This window comes from Beta vulgaris, chromosome 6 (assembly GCF_026745355.1).
Source record: "Beta vulgaris subsp. vulgaris cultivar EL10 chromosome 6, EL10.2, whole genome shotgun sequence".
In the NCBI taxonomy this organism is placed as follows: domain Eukaryota; kingdom Viridiplantae; phylum Streptophyta; class Magnoliopsida; order Caryophyllales; family Amaranthaceae; genus Beta; species Beta vulgaris.
The window spans coordinates 2,037,858-2,050,864 of NC_079207.1; the positions used below are offsets into that span (position 1 = coordinate 2,037,858).

The 13,007-nt window shown below is 36.0% G+C and overlaps 2 protein-coding genes and 1 long non-coding RNA gene across 5 annotated transcripts; 1 reads left to right on the top strand and 2 right to left on the bottom strand.

Moving 5' to 3' along the window:
- Positions 1–224: 224 nt before the first annotated feature.
- Positions 225–4,126, bottom strand: LOC125498274 (uncharacterized). Its single transcript, XR_007275148.2, has 2 exons — positions 3,989–4,126; positions 225–2,086 (listed from the first exon to the last, which is right to left on the bottom strand). It is a non-coding gene; the product is annotated as an uncharacterized LOC125498274 (long non-coding RNA).
- Positions 1,157–5,506, top strand: LOC104894936 (uncharacterized). Of its 2 annotated transcripts, none has more exons than XM_010681312.3 (7): positions 1,157–1,378; positions 3,037–3,274; positions 3,592–3,782; positions 3,869–4,104; positions 4,727–4,970; positions 5,069–5,176; positions 5,278–5,506. In XM_010681312.3, the coding sequence occupies exons 1-7, from the start codon at positions 1,157–1,159 to the stop codon at positions 5,398–5,400; spliced, it is 1,362 nt and encodes a 453-aa protein (XP_010679614.1). In that variant the 3' UTR covers positions 5,401–5,506. The 2 variants fall into 2 exon arrangements, with proteins under 2 accessions (XP_010679614.1, XP_010679615.1); XM_010681313.4 differs by lacking the exon at positions 1,157–1,378 and adding an exon at positions 2,119–2,698.
- A 39-nt stretch (positions 5,507–5,545) lies between these two features.
- Positions 5,546–11,671, bottom strand: LOC104894937 (uncharacterized). 2 transcript variants are annotated; one of them, XM_010681314.3, is made up of 7 exons: positions 11,513–11,671; positions 11,221–11,364; positions 9,469–9,567; positions 8,082–8,158; positions 7,898–8,006; positions 7,472–7,800; positions 5,546–5,880 (listed from the first exon to the last, which is right to left on the bottom strand). In XM_010681314.3, exons 1-7 carry the CDS (start codon positions 11,580–11,582, stop codon positions 5,788–5,790), a joined length of 921 nt encoding a protein of 306 aa, XP_010679616.1. In that variant the 5' UTR covers positions 11,583–11,671; the 3' UTR covers positions 5,546–5,787. The 2 variants fall into 2 exon arrangements, with proteins under 2 accessions (XP_010679616.1, XP_010679618.1); XM_010681316.4 differs by lacking the exon at positions 11,221–11,364 and having other exon boundaries at positions 11,513–11,668.
- Between the last annotated feature and the right edge of the window lie 1,336 nt (positions 11,672–13,007).

A 13,007-nucleotide genomic window follows, 5' to 3' on the forward strand; every position in this document is an offset into this window, starting at 1 on the left:
AAGTAGGGTAAGAGAAGATTGAATCCTATTACTAATTCACTATTTTAATTGGCTATTTTAGTTTTAAAATAGTTGCAACCTTTCTCTTTTCGAGTCAAATTTCACCAACTTTAACCATAAATTCTCACAATTATATACTTCTACGATCTAAAGACCATGAAAAGCAAACCTTGAAATTCTTTTGAAAGAAAAGATAGATACAACAATTATTTACCAATACTACGTAGTTAAGTCATTCTTCAATAAATATAAAAGTTTACCAACCATAATATATAGGAAAAATTGACATGAATAATCCCAACTTTCACCAGTTTTTTCAAAATAATCTCAACATTGAATTTTTTTTTTGATAATTCGAATTTCATTAATTATCAAAAGAGCTTAGTACCCTCTATCAAGAAACCAGGTATTCCCTTCAGAAAGGGAAACTTTTATAGTACTTGGTACACCCGATTTAGCGGAGGTTACTAATCTCTGAAAATGTACAATACATTCAATACATCCACTACATCAAGTTCTTCCAAATTAAGAATACAGAAACATTGAACAAGAAAACATTGAATGAAGTTTTATATGAGGCATCTCCTCACTTCTCTGAGGCTACTGGATCACTGATCAACTTCATGCCCTTGAATACTCCTAGCTTTTCAGCCACATCCACTCCATGCACAAGGACAATCTCAACATTGAATTATTCTAGAATAATCCTAACTTTTGACGGGATCTTCTCAAAATAAACCAAACTATCACTTTTCATGCCTACACTAATCCGTTTTAGGTCTAAGATACATAGAAAATTAATAATTCAGATTATTTTGAGAAAATGTCCCCTGACGTTGGGATTATTCTAAAATAATCCAGAGTTGAGATTATTTTAAAAATACTGGTGAAATTTCGGATTATTCATGTCAATTTTCCTAATATATAAGTCAAGTAGTCAACCCTCAACCAGTATTCCTAAAACAATATAACATACAAAGTCACCCAGAATCAGCTAGTCGCAACGAAAAAATAAACCTAAACTCATTCGATATGGACAGGGAGACCAAATAATTCACAGGAAAAGCATATTTACCCAGAACATGTATAGTGAATACTGAATAGGCCATCATTTAGCTTATTTTCTTATAATTATTCAGGTGTATTAAATCAATCAATGGCTTTATTATATGGTGCAAGAACTGTAGTTCCAGTAGATCTGAAGAAGCAGCCATGGGAACAGAAGCTTCCCCTTCACAACCGGTGGCACCCGGACATACCACATGTCGCAGAAGCGAAGATTGGAGAGGTTTTCAGGGTAGAAATGGTAGATTTTACTGGAGGTGGTATAAAAAATGACTCCTCTTCTGAGGACATCAAGCATGCTGATCTTTCTGTTGTATGCTGCTTCTTCTCTCCTCATTTTTCTTTTGTTGTATTCAATAAATATGCTATGAATTATTACTCTTCATATGAGAACTTTGTTACTATCCTCTAAACTTATGCAAGATCAACTCTTTTCAATATCCTGATAATCCAACATTAGTCAGTTCATAGGAAAACCTTTGCTTTTACAGTTCACACTGCTCTTTTCTTTTATGTTCTTAAGCATAGAAGAAGTATTATGTACTTGACCAAACCCCTAATGTATCAACTCAACTTATTGTATCCCCTTTACCCCAAAACGCCAAATATACAAACACATACGCAAGCATGCATTAATAGTATTCCTTCCGTTCTACACAGTAGTTGTTCAACTTTGAGCATATATTTTTTTCAAATTTATATAAAGAAGGGTACTATGTTAAATGTCTTTGGATCCGTCACAATAAATATATATCTGTTTTTAAGAAGTTATACTGATTTGATGATTAAAAACGGTGGTCAATATTGTGGGTTAACTAGAAACCAAAGTGGAACTACTATTGTGGCACGGATGGAATATATACTAATATACGCTAATATACTACTGAAAGAACATACATATTTTACAACTGTAAGAACCACATACCTATAGCTTATAGCTTATAGCAAGTTGCATCCCTTTATTCGGAGCAAAACTGAAAGAACGACTGTAATAGTGTTTTCATGAATCAAAGATATATACCTGCAGATTAAAAGGTAACATAAAGTGTTCTAAGGATATATTCATCATCTTTAAATTAAGGAAGCAAATCAGAACCCTGAACGTCAGATGCAGTAATCTTGATCGATAGTGTTGTAGAGAAGATATCCGTCATCTTTTAATTAAGGTAGCAAATTAGAACCCTAAACGTCAGATTCAGTAATCTTGATTGATAGTTACCCTTCATATGTGTCCAATATGAAAATAAATTTGAAAGGACCACCAGGAAAGAAAAACAGGTCACTAAAATTTGTCACTTCCTAGCCATGTTCTATAGTCAAAAACACACAAAAACTTTAACCAATATGTGGGAATATTACTAGAAAGTTCTAACATGAGAGAGTTAAAAAAATCTAGCAAAGCAAAATAACGTCTATGGCTCCTCAAACACCAAGATTAGTGGTACCAGTGAACTTGAAAAGGCAACCATGGGAGCAAGAACTACCTCTTCATAATCGTTGGCACCCTCAAATACCTCCAGTTGCAGAGGTAAAAGCAGGGGAATTTTTCAGAGTTGAGATGGTGGATTGGACAGGAGGTGTTATCTGTGATAATGACTCTGCTTCTGATGTAAAAACTATTGACCTCTCAACTGTAAGAACCACATACTTATAAGCTATGGTAATGGTTTAAGTGGCCGTACACTCGTATAGTTATAATATAACAAGTATTATATTCTAGGAAATGCAAAAGGTTGTTTGGTTGATTATGGGGATTGGGGAGTAAACCCCTGCATAAGCAACTTCCTCCATTTCATGCGAAGTAGACTTCCTAGGAAGTGTAACTTCACATTCTTATACTTCTAAGGACTACTTCGCAGATTAAATGCACAGATACTGGATTCTATCAACAATTGTTGCGGTTAAACTTCATCACAACTTTTGTCTTTTGGAGCTTTACTGATGTCTATAACTGTCCTATAATTCAACCAGGTACATTACCTAAGTGGGCCAATCAAGATTTTAGATGAATATGAGGTTCCGGCCAAACCAGGTGATCTTCTCGCGGTGGAGATATGCAATCTAGGTCCTCTGCCTGGAGATGAGTGGGGTTACACTGCAACATTTGATAGAGAAAATGGGGGTGGGTTTTTGACTGATCATTTCCCTTGTGCTACTAAGGCTATATGGTATTTTGAAGGGATATACGCATACTCACCTCACATACCAGGTGAATTTATCAATCTACAACTAAAACACTGATTTATTGCCATAAAAAATTCGTGATTAGAATTTTGAACTGTATTTTTGCTGATTCTCTACCTTTCTCTCATATGCAGTTATTAACTTATATTGATGTTTTACAGATGGCAACTGATTTTCACTAATAAAAACTGAATCTTGACTGATAAGTAATGTCATCTTTTTTCAGTTGAACAGTACAAGACCTTAGTTAAACGGTTAGCTAAATAGTTAAGTACCTAGCAAGTATCTGTGAGGTGACTGCTATGCTGACACATGTTTTGCTTCCCCATGAACATATATCAGGAGTACGTTTCCCGGGTTTGACTCACCCTGGAATAATTGGGACAGCGCCATCAAAGGAACTCCTGGATATATGGAATAGGAGAGAAAGAGAAGTTGAAGAAAACGGTCTCAAATCCCTAAAGCTGTGCGAGGTTCTGCATTCTAGACCATTAGCAAATTTACCATCACCCAAAGGTTGCCAATTAGGGAAGGTAAGAGTATTAAGGAGCAGTTTATTAGTGTACTAAAAAAAGAAAAGAAATTGATGACTCTGATGTATTATAATGATCATGCATAGATAGTAAAGGGGACGCCAGAATGGGAAAGAATTGCTACAGAGGCAGCAAGAACAATTCCAGGGAGAGAGAATGGAGGAAACTGTGACATCAAGAATCTTAGCAAAGGTTCAAAGATTTACCTTCCAGTGTTTGTAGAAGGAGCAAATCTTAGCACAGGCGATATGCACTTCTCTCAGGGGGATGGTGAAGTCTCATTCTGTGGTGCAATTGAGATGAGCGGCTTTCTTGAGCTAAAGTACTCTAGTTTTCCTTCCCTTTTCTGCACTTAAAAAGCAAACAAAATAGAATTTCAAGTAAAATAACAAACCAGTAGACCACCTAGATTGCCAGATAACTGACACAAACAGCAGACATCTCCTGTACTTGAGCAGAAGTACAGAATTCTTAGATAGGCCGACATAAAAAGCAGAAAAAAAGGCAGCAAATTAAATAACATTAGAATTCAGATGACAGTGCAGTTTTGGTTAAGAGATGTACCTTTTTTAAAACCTTTGGTAGTGAAAGAAGCAACAAAAAGAACCAACAAACTAATATTACTCAATAATTATTCATTGCCTTTTCTGTCAAATTACTTAACCAGTTGTAGTGATATGAAGTAAGATGATTCAACATTTGTAGCATCAGAAAAAAAGCTAGATATATGTATATATGTGTCTTAAATCTTATGTCACTCGCACTCTTCATTTTTACTTAAAACCCATGTCAGATACTCTAAACGACACGGTACGAACACTTCATGGTAAATTTTCCTAATATAGTTGAGCCATGCACTTGGACATGTGTGTCCGACACGAATATCCGAGTCCTAGTAACATAATGTGTGTGCGTGCTTATAACAAATACCTATCACTTATCAGGTGTGACATCATAAGAGGCGGAATGCAGAAATACCTCACACCAATGGGACCAACTCCTCTGCATGTAAACCCAATCTTCGAGATAGGCCCAGTTGAACCGAGATTCTCGGAGTGGTTGGTATTCGAGGGCATTAGTGTTGATGAGAGTGGAAGGCAACACTATCTTGATGCAAGCGTTGCTTACAAGCGTGCAGTACTCAATGCTATTGATTATCTCTCCAGATTTGGTTACTCAAAAGAGCAGGTTTGATTCTTTTATAAAAAGATGCAGCAGCTAATTCAAAGGTCTAAAAAGAAGGTAAAAAGTTTCTCACCATAGAAGGTATTTGAATTGCTTTCCAGGTCTATCTCCTCCTATCTTGCTGCCCTTGTGAAGGAAGAATTTCTGGCATAGTTGACGCCCCAAATGCTGTTGCGACTCTTGCAATCCCAATAGCCATCTTTGATCAGGTATCTTAATAATCAAGCTTTATGCACAGGAAACAACCATGTTAGCTCGTTTCATTATTTGACCACAGGAATTTTCTTTTTGCCATGTTGGGTGGCTGCAGGACATTCGTCCGCGAAGCAGAGAAGTTCCTGTTGGGCCAAGGTTAGTGAGAAAACCAGACGTGTTGAAATGCACTTATGATGGCAATTTGCCCATCACAAAAAATCCAGCTGCTTCAGCTTGACTAATGCCAGCAAGAAAAATAACTGCTCTTCAGCAGGCTCTTGTTTCCTTGTAGTTCATAAAGGAAGTTCAAATATAGAAAAATCTGCACCTTTCATTTTATTTTATTTTAATCTCATCCTCTCCCCAAATTATCAGTTCAAAACTTTAAACCAAAAAAATATAATATTAAGTGAAAAATATGAATACTTTTTGTTTGTGCAGCAAAAAATAAGGATGAAAATAGCACATTGATGCCAGTTCCATAAACAAATGAACCATAACCAAAGATCAAGCTAAATTCACGAACATTCTAATACTAGAATCAGAGCACGCCATGCCAGTGTCCACGTATCCTCCAACATGTACAAAATGTGTTAAAGAAGGGAGTTAATTGAACAGCAGAGTGTCAGTAGTATATGGAGAGTGTCCTGTGGTGCACAAGAGAAGGCAACTGAATGCCATATGACCATAACCAAAGATCAAGCTCCACACTCAACACCTGATATCATAATCAAAAAGTCACATGTCATAAGGAATTCATAGTAAGCAGGAAAAGTAAAGTTCACATTTAAGAATATAAAAGCTAAGTTGCAATAGGGAAAATCTTGGTTCTTGACACTCAAGTTGACTACCCCAAACCTTAGGAATGGAGGAAGACAGATAACTAAAAGGAACATAAACAATGTCATCCATATATAGAATCTTTTATCAATCTCGTCTATATTACTGATCCACACTCCTGTTCAAAGGATGCAAAGCAGCAACTTTTTCGCATCTAAAGAATGTAACTCCTACCCTTGTGGTTAATGTAACCCTGTTACTCAGAATCAGCTACTCGTAGAATAAATGTTTGTGTTTTAGTTTTGGAAAAAACTTTTTAATGAATTTGGTCCAAAATGAAGAGTTGATTGTCCATAACCTATGTTGGAGCGCAAAGATCTACTAAAAATACTTGTAGTTCGTTTCAATAGGGGAAGGAAAGAAGGGAAATGAAGGGATTTATTTTCTCTTCTTGTTTGGATACAACATGATGGAAGAAAAGCGAAGAAAAGGTAACAGTTTCCTTCCCCTCTTAATAAACCAAATCCTTCCAGTATTGAAAAGGTTTGGAAGGAAAATGCAAGCTCACTCTTCCCCCTCTTTGCCTTTTCAACCTTCTCTTCATGATTGATATCCATATAAAGATTGAGATGAGATGAAGAGTTTGATTAACATAGTCATCACTCATCACATCACATCCTTCCATGGTGATATCAGTAGTGGAATGGTCTTCATGCTCACTAAAGCTCCTTACTCTGAGCAAGGATGTGAATAAGCTAACAGACTAGAAAGATCAAAACAGCCGATGGATACAGAACAGTAACTGAAAAGTTCTGTTCACTCACAATAAGACTTCCAGCACCTTATGCTTTGCAATATTTTCTTTTCAAATGATCCAAAATTTCTCATCCTCAAAATCACTTAAATTAAAAAAGAATTTCCTTGCACGACAGACACATCAATCGGGTTGGATTGACGTCAGGTTACTTATAGTTCAGTTTATCTATCTAGGCCAAGTCTTCTACTTTAGGCTGGAAAATGTGGAATGGCGACCCAAATTATCTGATATTGGGTCAACCCAAGTACCAAACGAGTGGATGACGCCTTTTTTCTGATTACAAGTTATAACCGCTATAATACGAAAATCGCTCTACCTAGCTATTATCTTTATTGTGGTTCTTTTGAGTCAATCAAATCATATCATTTGATTAACAGGTTAAATCTAACCAGTTATTTCCAAGTTATCAATGCCCAGCCAATATCAAGTTATAGGTCATGAATTGTGCTTCACGAACAGGTATATACTTATATCAGGTCAACAACAGATTGAGTATACCCCCTCATCTCTAAAGCATACCCCAAGATAGTGAGTCCCTATTTCTTCATTACTAGAATCAGGATCATTAATATAGCAAACCCATCTCCTCCCAACCCCACACAACCGTTCACACTTTAAAAATTGAGTATGTATGGCCTTGAACAATTACAGAATAGCACCTGATATCAAGGTGGTGGCAAAAGATCTAAAACAATAAGACAGTAAGATTCACCTGCTTTCCAGATTTTAACCGGATCAAATCCCTCATTTTTTCTACAGCATGGATGGAGCAAGCCCGCAATTCTATTTCCTCTTCAGTGCCAGAGCCTATTTCACTGGTTGATTCAATAGTGCTAGCAAGGGATGGACTGTATTTAAGCACACCAAGATGCCTCAGAACAGCGGGGAGGATGTAGTCAGCAGAAACTGTGATAGAACCTATGTCGCTGAACTCCCCAAAACCCTGGCCCTTGAATGCACCCCACAGATCTGCTACAAATATTTGTGCTCTTTTATACAAAAATACTTGATGGCCTCTATATATTGTGTGATCCCTAAAGCCTGCAGCAATATGCAATACAAAATAATTGAGCTTAAGACACCAAAGCTTTTAAAAAGATGGCAAATGGAGGTTGAAGAGGGAGGGAAAGAAAGAGACCAGGAAAGTGATGAGTTACAAGAGCTACTAGTTTAACAGCTGATTTTCCACATGATGCCACAAGATTGGATGCTTTTCCCTCAAAGTTCTTCTCCAGTTCGCGGCCAACCTATGTATGGTGCATACTCACAGTTTATATAGGCTAAGGTCAGAGCGAATAATACAGAACAGACGACAATGGCACCTCATGGAGTAGGCGAACTCGCTCATCTTCTAAAGGAAGTGGTCGAGGCCACTTCAACATCTTTCGTAGCTCAGTACCTGAAACAACCAGTCACCTATATAAGTTCATGTTACCTTAGAGCACGAGCAGATCTGCAAATTCATTTGCAGCAGCAAAAGCCACTCAAAATTATAGAGTAAACTATGGTTCTTTTCTAGAAGAAAACAAATGAAATTATGAAACTTGTGAAGGGATTGCCACTCTACTTTTTGAATAATTACACAACTACATATGTTTCCTCCCAGCTAAGAACAGAAGGATATGGGTTGAAGGAGAACACCCCACTCTTCTAATTTCTCGTTTCTCCAAAAAAGAAAAATGAAAATGTATACTAATAGAATTGAAAGTAAAGGTTGATTGATTATGGTTGCGGTTATCATTCATGTGTGGTTAAAAGAAGTTAAAGATGGAATTGCCTATTGACTTGGAGTTATGAAACCATTGTTTATGCTATTTTGTATACAAACTCAAGTCAGAGATCCAAGGTTCATCTCTGCCTGAAAGCTCAATTCTACTACAACAGCAGACAGGATTCATCCAGAAATATGCTATAGTAAATGGAAAACTGCTTCATGCAAGATCTATAACATGGCCCTCAAGCGACTGAAAAGGAGGCAAATTAATTAATATAGCTATCACCAAAGAACTCGTATTTAGGCTGTCTTGTTGAAACATATGGAGTGACACCATTGGACCATTCCAGCTGAAAAGAATACATATATAGCATTACAAGGCAACCTTATATCTCTTCTGCCACTAGTTTTGAAAATACATGCCAGATAAATATATACATCCGAACATTTACCAAATCTCTTGACATGTTCATGGATCTAAATATTTCAAAGAGCTTTCTTTGGCAGTGTTCTAATTTGAGTTAAAAATTATATATGTAATACTTTAGTCCCAGTAATAATGCACAAGAGTATATAAAGCACATAAAATAATTCAAAGTTACAATTTTTCTTCTCCATTTTACTTCTTCCTATTCTTTGACTAACAATTGTTGAGCAGGGAATTCCACTAGTCCATAATAAACACGCTACCCTTACAACACGCACTAAAATATAAGACTAGCGTATTGAAGACCCATGCTGTTATCCCTCTGGAAAGATTCCAGCAGTATTTGTTCAGCTTATATAGAAAATATAACTTCCATAAACTTCCTATAACAATAAATTCATATAATTACAAATAAGTTCAAATAAGAGAATACAAACATGTTGTGCCAAATTCAAAAAAAAACTATATCACTCATAAGCAAGAGGCTGTCTCTGATCAAATGCAAGTACATCATAGCTTCCAAGACATGGTCAAGGCAAAAGAATGAGTAATTCAAATGTACACGCACCTGTATACTTTTGGAGACGATCTGCATCAAATGCAGATTTATCATGCTCCAAAGCTCTCTTTAACCCCAAAGCAAGATGGTCATAGTTTAACTCCTCATCTATGAAAAGCTCAAAATAGTGAATATGGCAAGAAAGATTAGTGGCGGAACCAATTCTATGAACATCAAAACTGACATGAAGATAAATATTATATATATACTGAATAACTGAAAATTATTTTGTTAAACAAGTCATGTTTCTAGAAAGAATTTCTGATGGAGTATTGAGAACTTCTAAGGATACTTTTAAAGGTAATAAGTCTGAGATTGTGTTTTGTTTGTCCTTCCCATTATAGTATATACAATAATGACCTATTAAGCGGAGGCTGGGCATACACGTATTCTTCTTCACATTAGGGATACCAAGATGGGTGATACTATCTGAAAAGTAAGCAAGCAGTTCTTCATAGTGTTGCATTCATGGAACTATGTAGGGTCCACAGTTAGTGAAGGTCCGGCATTGTGGATCCCAAGAAATTTGATGTTGTAGTTTAATGGAGTAGTTAAGGTGACCATGCAAAGCGAGAGGTAACAAATAGGGCCTTAAATGATGTGGCTAAGTATCACACTTCTAAGTTATAATCACAATGCTATGTATCCGGGGCTAAGCACTACTCTCCCACCTAATGTCATTTGGAAAATGGAAACCATACAATGTAGTTGGACAGATCAAAAGTAACACTGAGAAATAGAGCTAATTATGTCAAAACTAAAACCAAGAAGGCGAGAAATTTACTTCCTCTGTCGGTCCGACCCAATTTAGTTGCAACACTGATTTTTTACATAAACATTTTCAACTACAAATTATGAAAATACACATTGAAAAAATCTGACAAAATCACACGTATTAGTATTTTTTTTCTTATATATTAGTGAAAGATTATGGTCAAAGTCGACAAACTTAGACCATGAAAAAGAAGCGAATGTTACAACTCATAAGGGACCGGAGTTGTAGGAGTAATATAAGTCTGCCAAAGCCTACTAAACGATGGCGACCTTGGTTGGACTAGTCATGATCCGCTCTAATTTTAAGAAAAAAAATCATGAACACTTCAAAATCAGCCAAATGGAGAATGAATCTGGTGGGACAGGAAGGCAACTTGTCCTTGGAAGGATGAGGCCCTCTTGTCAAACTTGACAAGAAACAGCCCTAAATGTTGTCATATGTGCGGATATACACTTACTTGAAGATGTGAAATGTAGAGCATTTGCATGAAATTAACCTCAAACAACCTTCTCAAAACTTTTCGTCTGAATTTCACGTGTTCATAACAACTATGAGGGACAACCCATTAGCCTTTTACAGTCCTTATATTGTCTTCTTCACACTGACTAACATAATTGGTCGTCTGATTGTATATAGGAAGTGATATGTCCTAGGAAAATCATCTTTTCCTTCATATTCCATTTCCTATAGAAATAGTTGTGCGGTTTATCATGAGAAGTTCTACTTACCTCGGAGACCTAAGTATGCAACTTCCTCCATTTTACGGAAAATTAAACTTCTCTATATTTTCGCCTACTAAAAACTTCGACATTATTCTTTTCTAGGAATTCCCACTTCCCATGTTCCTCTATCTGAATCAAATAAGCATTATATGCTGAATAGCTAATAGCATTTCTCTCTGAGTTGCTAATCTATAACTCTATAAGTAAATACAACGATAAAATAGTTATAGTATGATATAAATTGTAATAGAGTAATTAACATACCAGGCCAAAAGCAAAAATTCAAGGCATCCAAGACAAGAAGATACTGTATAGAGAGAGGTCCACCATCAAAGTAATGAATTCCCTTAAAATCCCATTTTATTTTGGGTATTGTGTCCTTTATCTTCTCCACTACCTTCTCTAATCCTTCACAGTTCATCCAAAAAAGAAAATTAAAGAACATACTCTAATTATAACATCATCGAAACTAATTTGTAAGTACAAACATAAACATGCAAATATATAGGAGTTTTTGAAAAAATCAAAAGGGAGAGAGAGCAGAGAGACTAAGAACCTGAAGAATCGACGAACACATGAGAGGAGTGAGAAGCAACCCAAGCGGCGCTGGCCTTAACCTCTTCCATTCACAGAGCACTGTTTTCTGTAGTCAAACAAAAAGAGACAAAGTTTTCCCGCTTTTGTGTTCTTTTTATGTTTTCACTTCTCGTCGTGTCAGATGTGTAGTTGTGTTTGCCTGCTTGGTGTGTCCTCTAAGTGATTTGCGTCATCTTCTTTTGGACTTATTTTCAGTTTAGTTCGACTTAGTTCACTTAATTTCAGTTTAGTTTATTAGTTTTCTTTTATAGTTTTCATTTAGTTCAGTTCAGTTCAGTACAGTTTAGTTTTAAAAAATAAGGCCTTAAGAGCATCCACATTGGAAAGTTATAACATTTGTAGTTTTATTTGTCACGTCATATTTTCAAGGTATAACATTACCAAGTTATAACTTATAACCTCTCATAATAGAAAGCTACGACCATTTATGGTTTTGGTAGGTCTCATTTGTGGTTCTTAGTTTTATTTTCAACCATTAGTTTGTGTTAAGTTGCTTTAGGACCCACTAAGGCAAGGTAAAGCAGTTAGCTTTGTAGATCAGTATGGTTTGTCAAAGCTACCACTTGCTTTCTCCTCCAATAGTTAAGCTACTAGCTCCAAGTTTTTAAAAATTGCATGGTAGTCTTGTAATAGACCATGTAAGTTCCTTTTATAGAGGAAAATTATATCGTTCCTCTCTCTCCTCTAAAAAGAGTGCAACACTTTAATTTTTAGAGTCAAACTTCAAAAACTTTCGGCACGGATTTTCACTACGGTATAAATGATGTATCCACGTGAGATCTTGTTAATTTATATCAAAGTTGTGTATGGAGGCCGTGAAAACTCGCAACTACAGTGGAAAACTACAACCTTTGTAGCTTTTTTTGCCACATCAAATTTCTGAACCATAACATTACCAAGCTACAACCTCTTTCAATAGAAAATTACAAGTACTTGTGGTTCTTATATATATTTCCAGCCACAGGTTTGTGTAAAGTTGCTTTAGGACCCACTAACGTAAAGCACAACTACTAGCTTTATAGAGCGATATAGTTTGCCAAAGCTAACACTTGCTTTTTCCTCCAATGGTTGATGCTCTAATGTCACATTCTTTGTGGATCGGAATAAGTATTGAGCAAAGCTGACAAAATTGACTCTACCTCATGACTCAACTTCAATCAAACCCATTATTAGCGAGTCAGTGTCACATTTTTCAACCTATTTAAGTAAATGGGTTGACTCAATTTTGACCTAACATTATATGTGCTAGGTTCAGGTTGAAAATTTTAGCCCAAAATAGCAACTTAATCCTTTAACTAACTCTATCAAATTCAGGTTGGTTTAACCTGATATCGATCCATCTAACATGTTAATATATGTATATTTTTGTTAGGAAGAGGGGGGGGGGGTCAATTGCAATTGCAATGATGCTAAAATGTCGAAAAACAAAAAGGATGAACATTTTTTATTTGGAT

Bases quoted from the DNA above. Each gene is read 5' to 3' on its own strand.
- LOC104894936 (XM_010681312.3), top strand. From the start codon at position 1,157: ATGGCTTTATTATATGGTGCAAGAACTGTAGTTCCAGTAGATCTGAAG. The intron at 4,971-5,068 runs GTTTGATTCTTT...ATTGCTTTCCAG, and splicing joins TTGGTTACTCAAAAGAGCAG to GTCTATCTCCTCCTATCTTG. The intron at 5,177-5,277 runs GTATCTTAATAA...GGGTGGCTGCAG, and splicing joins CAATAGCCATCTTTGATCAG to GACATTCGTCCGCGAAGCAG.
- LOC104894937 (XM_010681314.3), bottom strand. From the start codon at position 11,582: ATGGAAGAGGTTAAGGCCAGCGCCGCTTGGGTTGCTTCTCACTCCTCT. The intron at 8,159-9,468 runs GTGCGTGTACAT...TGGTTGTTTCAG, and splicing joins TCGTCTCCAAAAGTATACAG to GTACTGAGCTACGAAAGATG. The intron at 8,007-8,081 runs GTGCCATTGTCG...CACCATACATAG, and splicing joins GAGTTCGCCTACTCCATGAG to GTTGGCCGCGAACTGGAGAA.